Here is an 8,037-nt window from a genome sequence, read left to right on the forward strand (position 1 = left end):
CAGATGACAAAAAGAAATAATAACATACATATAAATATATAAACAAAGCATATTATCATACATGTGAAACATATATGTGAATCCGTGTATACATAATGGAACAGACCCCACAACATACTGGGGAATAAATTGTACTATATATTGGTGGTCGCTTACAGTCCCAAAGTACATATTCAATGTCAAAGGGTCCGCTCACGGTGCTAAAATATAAACCAACCAAGGAGGTTAAAATTGATGTATGATCTATGATCCTGCACGTTTATAAAAAGCGCAGGGATATCAAGTGAAACTTAGTGAATAACTAAAGACCCCCAATTCCTGAACTAAACCAAATAATATAAACATGCTAGCAACTCATACAAACATTCACTAAAGAATGATGTTAGCGTATAAAGACTACATAAAGTGCAGATTCATAAGAAAACATAAACCACGTATAAGAACCTATACGTGGACAACGTATAGACAGAAACTACAGGACACTCCTTCTCTTCAGATTCCGAGACGTTCACCGGGTTTTGCTGCGGCGTCATCACCAGTGCGTAGCCATGGATAACTAATAAAAACTAAAAAGAAAAGAAAAACACACAACAAGACGTAAATATATAAAAATATTAAAAGCGAGTGGTGAAAAAATCACCCAAGAGAGGACAGCCAGGTCAAGGGACATGGAATATTTTCCACATTACATCCTCATTATATTGCTGCATGTCAGGACAGAGCCGAAAAATTATGGAAGTATATTTTTGGAACCAAATAATATATAGAACACGAAGGAGAACCCACGGGACTCTCACAGAAAAGGAGCGAAGCTAAGCTGTTCATTAAGTCCCTTAGGGGCAAGGGTGTCAAGGGTGACAATCCACTTACATTCACACTGTGCGAGTAACTTGGTCAGATTGCCCCCCCTGACACCTCCATGTATCACATCTATCCCTCTCACTTTTAAGCCCCTAGGGTCAGATCCGTGAAACAGTCGAAAGTGCCTGGGTAATGTTTTTAAGACCGATGGGTCTTCTACTTCTTTACCTGCCAAGATATCCCTTACGTGTTCTCGCGTCCGAACCTTAAGTTCCCTAGATGTGAGACCGACATAGATCAGGGAGCAGGGACAGGTCGCATAATAGACCACAAAAGTAGTGTTACATGAGATGTACTCTCTTATCTTAAATTCCCTGCTCCCATCAAAATTCTTGAAGGTCCCACATCTAAGGATGTTCGGACACGCGACGCACGAACCACAAGGAAAACATCCCTGTCTGGGACTCCTCGCACCAAGAAATGTTTTATTTTTTGGGGTGATATAATGGCTGCTTACCAGAGTATCTTTCAGGTTTCTGGCTCTCCTTTGTGTCATCAAAGGAGATTTTGTGAGATATGGGGCCAGGACACTATCGGTCTGCAACACGGACCAATGTTTGCTTAACACCTCACGAATACGGTGCCATTGGCAATTCGCAGTAGAGATAAATCTAATTGCCATCTCATCCTTCGCTCCTGACCTGTTCGACCCCCCTAGTAGGTCCTCTCTCCGTGTATGTCTGGCCCTTCCATACCCTGCCCTAATGCTACGACGACTGTATCCTCTTGCCCTAAACCGTTCGGTGAGGATGGCGGACTGTCTCTCGAAGCGGGCATCCGTAGAACACACCCGCCTATTCCTCAAGAATTGTCCAACTGGGATGGCTTTTATAACCGAGTAGTTGTGTGCCGAGGAGGCATGAAGCAAGGAATTCACAGAGGATTCCTTGCGATACAGATCTGTTTCAATAGAGCCATCCTCGGCAACACACAGCGTAATGTCCAAAAAATTAATTTCCCTAGAATGCCAAGTATACGTGAATTTTAAATTAAAGTTGTTAATATTCAGGGCCTGCATGAATTTGGATAGGCTGGCTTCGCTACCATTCCACACCATCAGAATGTCATCAATGTAGCGAAACCAGCCCACCACTGGGTCCGCGGCGTGTGCGCCATCGCCTTGGAAAATACACCTTTCCCAGTAACCTAAAAATAAATTTGCATACGAAGGCGCACACGCCGCGCCCATTGCAGTGCCCTGCAACTGTAAATAAAATTTATCTTTGAAAACAAAATAATTGTGGGTTAAAATAAACTCAAGCAATTCCAAAATAAGTTCCGAAAAATGGCCATCCCAGTTGGTAGTCTCAAGGAAGAAGCGGGTGGCCCTCAGACCATCTCCATGTCTGATCGAGGTGTATAATGACTCCACATCAATGGTGACTAAAATCATGCCCGCCTCCAGAGACAGCCCGTCCACCCTTCGAAGCACGTCAGTAGTGTCTCTGACATAGGAGGGCAGTGTCTCCACCAGAGGTTTTAAATAAAAATCAATAAATTTGCAAATATTCTCGCATAACCCTCCTATGCCAGAGACAATAGGACGCCCAGGTGGATTAACAGCATCTTTGTGCACTTTGGGCAGGGCATAGAAGGTAGCCACCTTAGGGGACCTTGGCATAAGTCCATCAAGGACCTTTTTGGGGACAACACCTGACTCGCTCGCCAACTCCAAGATATACTCCAACTCCCCTGAAAAAACCGAGGTGGGATTTTGGGGTAAACACCGATATGTTTCTTTGTTCTTTAATTGTCGAAATATCTCTTTTTCGTATTTTTCAATTGGCCAGATCACCACATTCCCCCCCTTGTCTGCAGGTTTAATAACTACTGTGTCCAGAGCCTGTAGCTCCCTCAGCGCCTTCCTTTGATCTGGTGTTAGGTTGTCATTGTAGAGTCCCCTTGGAATCTTAATTAGATCCTCAATGACCAATCTGCAAAAAATGTCTATCTGTGGACACAGAGACAAAGGGGGGAAGGTGGATGATCTGGGCAAAATCGAAGAAGGAAATTTACCTACTGAATCTGGTTGTTGTTCCTCAAGTAGGTCTTCCAGGGCCGATAAAGCAACGGCTTCCACGTCACTAGGAAGTTGATTACCAGAATTTTTAGGGGCGTGTAACTTCTTCAGTAGTAATTTACGACAAAATAAATGCGTGTCTTTTACAGCTGTAAAAAAATTAAACTGATTAGATGGAACAAAATTAAGACCAAGTTTAAGGACTTCAGACTGGGTTTTAGAGAGGGAATGGGTAGATAGATTAATCACCTCTAAGTTGTTATTTTTCGCCTTCCGCTCGTACGTAGGAGGGGAGGTAAATTTTCTCTTTTGGGAGGTATATCTTCCTTTTGCAGCTCTATTGGGTTGTATTTTTCTCCCTCTATCACCATGTATGCTTTTAGATTGGTCGGATGTCACACTCAGTTCATCCACTGAAGTAGCGGATGACATTGAGCCCGACCTAACCAGTGATGTTGGGCGAGTTCTCATTCTCCCTGTCCTCCACCTATATACGTGATTATCGCGGTAGTCTGAATTGTCTCTTTGCAGTTTTTTTGTCTTGACCGCACTTATCTCTTGCTCCCATTTGAGGAAATCACTCTCAAGGTCACCATTGAGTTTCCCCAATGCTTCTGGTGTCAAATCTTCTTTTATAAATAGTTGAATATCGTCAATTTCCTTCTCCAATTCCGCTAGTTTGGTCTCATCAAGTTTAATAAGCAAACCGATGAAGCCTCTAGAACATATATTAGCAGTATTCTCCCATTCGGTTTTAAATACCTCGTCTTCAATTGGATAAGAGGGGAAAATTTGGACACGTAAGCCCCTCGGAATCAGGTTGCGAGCCAGGTATTGCCCCAAAGTGGCCCTATTCCACCACAGCTTTGTCCTTTTATGTAGCAATAACCTCAGCCTGGCAATCCTCTCTCTAGAATCACCACCACTCGCGACAGTAGAGCCGACATTATCCTCCTTAAAGGCCTCCTGCAGCCGAGACAACCATGTCTGGTCCCGACTACGAAAATCCATTGACTTCTGACTAACTGCTGTGGGAAACACAGAAAAGCAATATTTAATATTACAGTCATGAAGCACCAATATACTCAGTATGTGTGAGTGGTAAGTACCAACTCTCTCTAGGCACTCCTCAGGTGCCCTTCTGGGACTACTCCAAATCAATACATAAACAAAAACACGGAGGAAAAGAGTCCACTTCAACATATTTAGAGAACAATATACAAAAAGTTTATTAAATAATCAATACAAAAACAGAATTAAAAATACAAAACATGGGTGTATTGTTAATACCGCCATATCGCAGAAGACACATAGGAGGAAATGCGGCAATGACCAAGTCAGGGGGGAGTTCACATATACACCTTTTGGGTGGCAGCGTCAGCTCAGAAAATAGAAGGAATGTATGACCAAATACAATTACTACGTTCCACTCATATGGCGCAAATAGCCCAGAGTACAAAAGGTCATATATTCATAAGCACATGTAATTGCTGCTTACCCATTGTAAATCAGGTGTGTCCTCCCCACCTTGCTCGGTCCCCCCGGACGCGCGTTTCGCGTGGCTTTTTCAACAGGGTGTATCCATAGTGTGTCTCATTGTGTTTTTATATCATAGACCCGGAAGTAGAATCGGTGACGCCGGCGCATGCGCAGTAGCGTCCAGAGTGCATCGCTCAATAGGGCCATCACAGTGGGGAGTGTATGAGAGGCGGAGCTCCACCTTCCAAACACAAAAAGTGTGACACTCCCCACTTGTAAGTGATAGGTCCACAAGAAGATGGCTACGATGGACGACACCGGGCATGCGCACCACCAATTCCCAATAAAAAGGCCATGGCTACAGCCATTTTTTTAGTGATAAAGTTAAGATCGCTCAAAAACAGAAACAGAACGCCGCAGCGTCCCGAAATGTACGTAAACCGGAACGCTAGATAGATTAGAGGCGTCCCCAATAAAGTGGAAAAACAGGACGCCAAAAAGATGCAAAAAAATAATAATAACGCATCACATGTGTTTAGAGTGTGTACAGTTACATAAAAACAATGACAAAAAAAGACAGAAAAAGGGAGAAAAAGGAGCGTAGCAATAAAAAGACAGATGACAAAAAGAAATAATAACATACATATAAATATATAAACAAAGCATATTATCATACATGTGAAACATATATGTGAATCCGTGTATACATAATGGAACAGACCCCACAACATACTGGGGAATAAATTGTACTATATATTGGTGGTCGCTTACAGTCCCAAAGTACATATTCAATGTCAAAGGGTCCGCTCACGGTGCTAAAATATAAACCAACCAAGGAGGTTAAAGAGGTGATTAATCTATCTACCCATTCCCTCTCTAAAACCCAGTCTGAAGTCCTTAAACTTGGTCTTAATTTTGTTCCATCTAATCAGTTTAATTTTTTTACAGCTGTAAAAGACACGCATTTATTTTGTCGTAAATTACTACTGAAGAAGTTACACGCCCCTAAAAATTCTGGTAATCAACTTCCTAGTGACGTGGAAGCCGTTGCTTTATCGGCCCTGGAAGACCTACTTGAGGAACAACAACCAGATTCAGTAGGTAAATTTCCTTCTTCGATTTTGCCCAGATCATCCACCTTCCCCCCTTTGTCTCTGTGTCCACAGATAGACATTTTTTGCAGATTGGTCATTGAGGATCTAATTAAGATTCCAAGGGGACTCTACAATGACAACCTAACACCAGATCAAAGGAAGGCGCTGAGGGAGCTACAGGCTCTGGACACAGTAGTTATTAAACCTGCAGACAAGGGGGGGAATGTGGTGATCTGGCCAATTGAAAAATACGAAAAAGAGATATTTCGACAATTAAAGAACAAAGAAACATATCGGTGTTTACCCCAAAATCCCACCTCGGTTTTTTCAGGGGAGTTGGAGTATATCTTGGAGTTGGCGAGCGAGTCAGGTGTTGTCCCCAAAAAGGTCCTTGATGGACTTATGCCAAGGTCCCCTAAGGTGGCTACCTTCTATGCCCTGCCCAAAGTGCACAAAGATGCTGTTAATCCACCTGGGCGTCCTATTGTCTCTGGCATAGGAGGGTTATGCGAGAATATTTGCAAATTTATTGATTTTTATTTAAAACCTCTGGTGGAGACACTGCCCTCCTATGTCAGAGACACTACTGACGTGCTTCGAAGGGTGGACGGGCTGTCTCTGGAGGCGGGCATGATTTTAGTCACCATTGATGTGGAGTCATTATACACCTCGATCAGACATGGAGATGGTCTGAGGGCCACCCGCTTCTTCCTTGAGACTACCAACTGGGATGGCCATTTTTCGGAACTTATTTTGGAATTGCTTGAGTTTATTTTAACCCACAATTATTTTGTTTTCAAAGATAAATTTTATTTACAGTTGCAGGGCACTGCAATGGGCGCGGCGTGTGCGCCTTCGTATGCAAATTTATTTTTAGGTTACTGGGAAAGGTGTATTTTCCAAGGCGATGGCGCACACGCCGCGGACCCAGTGGTGGGCTGGTTTCGCTACATTGATGACATTCTGATGGTGTGGAATGGTAGCGAAGCCAGCCTATCCAAATTCATGCAGGCCCTGAATATTAACAACTTTAATTTAAAATTCACGTATACTTGGCATTCTAGGGAAATTAATTTTTTGGACATTACGCTGTGTGTTGCCGAGGATGGCTCTATTGAAACAGATCTGTATCGCAAGGAATCCTCTGTGAATTCCTTGCTTCATGCCTCCTCGGCACACAACTACTCGGTTATAAAAGCCATCCCAGTTGGACAATTCTTGAGGAATAGGCGGGTGTGTTCTACGGATGCCCGCTTCGAGAGACAGTCCGCCATCCTCACCGAACGGTTTAGGGCAAGAGGATACAGTCGTCGTAGCATTAGGGCAGGGTATGGAAGGGCCAGACATACACGGAGAGAGGACCTACTAGGGGGGTCGAACAGGTCAGGAGCGAAGGATGAGATGGCAATTAGATTTATCTCTACTGCGAATTGCCAATGGCACCGTATTCGTGAGGTGTTAAGCAAACATTGGTCCGTGTTGCAGACCGATAGTGTCCTGGCCCCATATCTCACAAAATCTCCTTTGATGACACAAAGGAGAGCCAGAAACCTGAAAGATACTCTGGTAAGCAGCCATTATATCACCCCAAAAAATAAAACATTTCTTGGTGCGAGGAGTCCCAGACAGGGATGTTTTCCTTGTGGTTCGTGCGTCGCGTGTCCGAACATCCTTAGATGTGGGACCTTCAAGAATTTTGATGGGAGCAGGGAATTTAAGATAAGAGAGTACATCTCATGTAACACTACTTTTGTGGTCTATTATGCGACCTGTCCCTGCTCCCTGATCTATGTCGGTCTCACATCTAGGGAACTTAAGGTTCGGACGCGAGAACACGTAAGGGATATCTTGGCAGGTAAAGAAGTAGAAGACCCATCGGTCTTAAAAACATTACCCAGGCACTTTCGACTGTTTCACGGATCTGACCCTAGGGGCTTAAAAGTGAGAGGGATAGATGTGATACATGGAGGTGTCAGGGGGGGCAATCTGACCAAGTTACTCGCACAGTGTGAATGTAAGTGGATTGTCACCCTTGACACCCTTGCCCCTAAGGGACTTAATGAACAGCTTAGCTTCGCTCCTTTTCTGTGAGAGTCCCGTGGGTTCTCCTTCGTGTTCTATATATTATTTGGTTCCAAAAATATACTTCCATAATTTTTCGGCTCTGTCCTGACATGCAGCAATATAATGAGGATGTAATGTGGAAAATATTCCATGTCCCTTGACCTGGCTGTCCTCTCTTGGGTGATTTTTTCACCACTCGCTTTTAATATTTTTATATATTTACGTCTTGTTGTGTGTTTTTCTTTTCTTTTTAGTTTTTATTAGTTATCCATGGCTACGCACTGGTGATGACGCCGCAGCAAAACCCGGTGAACGTCTCGGAATCTGAAGAGAAGGAGTGTCCTGTAGTTTCTGTCTATACGTTGTCCACGTATAGGTTCTTATACGTGGTTTATGTTTTCTTATGAATCTGCACTTTATGTAGTCTTTATACGCTAACATCATTCTTTAGTGAATGTTTGTATGAGTTGCTAGCATGTTTATATTATTTGGTTTAGTTCAGGAATTGGGGGTCTTTAG

At 43.3% G+C, this 8,037-nt stretch overlaps 1 protein-coding gene across 1 annotated transcript; it reads right to left on the reverse strand.

Annotated features, from left to right (window-relative positions):
* Positions 1 to 412: 412 nt before the first annotated feature.
* On the reverse strand, positions 413 to 5,166 carry LOC143789335 (uncharacterized). Its single transcript, XM_077278992.1, has 2 exons — positions 2,882 to 5,166; positions 413 to 566 (listed from the first exon to the last, which is right to left on the reverse strand). Exons 1-2 carry the CDS (start codon positions 4,082 to 4,084, stop codon positions 414 to 416), a joined length of 1,356 nt encoding a protein of 451 aa, XP_077135107.1. The 5' UTR covers positions 4,085 to 5,166; the 3' UTR covers position 413.
* Positions 5,167 to 8,037: the final 2,871 nt, after the last annotated feature.

This window comes from Ranitomeya variabilis, unplaced genomic scaffold, assembly GCF_051348905.1.
Source record: "Ranitomeya variabilis isolate aRanVar5 unplaced genomic scaffold, aRanVar5.hap1 Scaffold_192, whole genome shotgun sequence".
NCBI classification, from domain to species: Eukaryota; Metazoa; Chordata; class Amphibia; order Anura; family Dendrobatidae; genus Ranitomeya; species Ranitomeya variabilis.

Excerpts from the sequence above, each read along its gene's own strand:
- LOC143789335 (XM_077278992.1), bottom strand. The coding sequence starts at position 4,084 with ATGTTGAAGTGGACTCTTTTCCTCCGTGTTTTTGTTTATGTATTGATT. Across the intron at positions 567-2,881 it reads AGGAACAACAACCAGATTCA|TTTTTATTAGTTATCCATGG; the intron begins GTAGGTAAATTT and ends TTTTCTTTTTAG.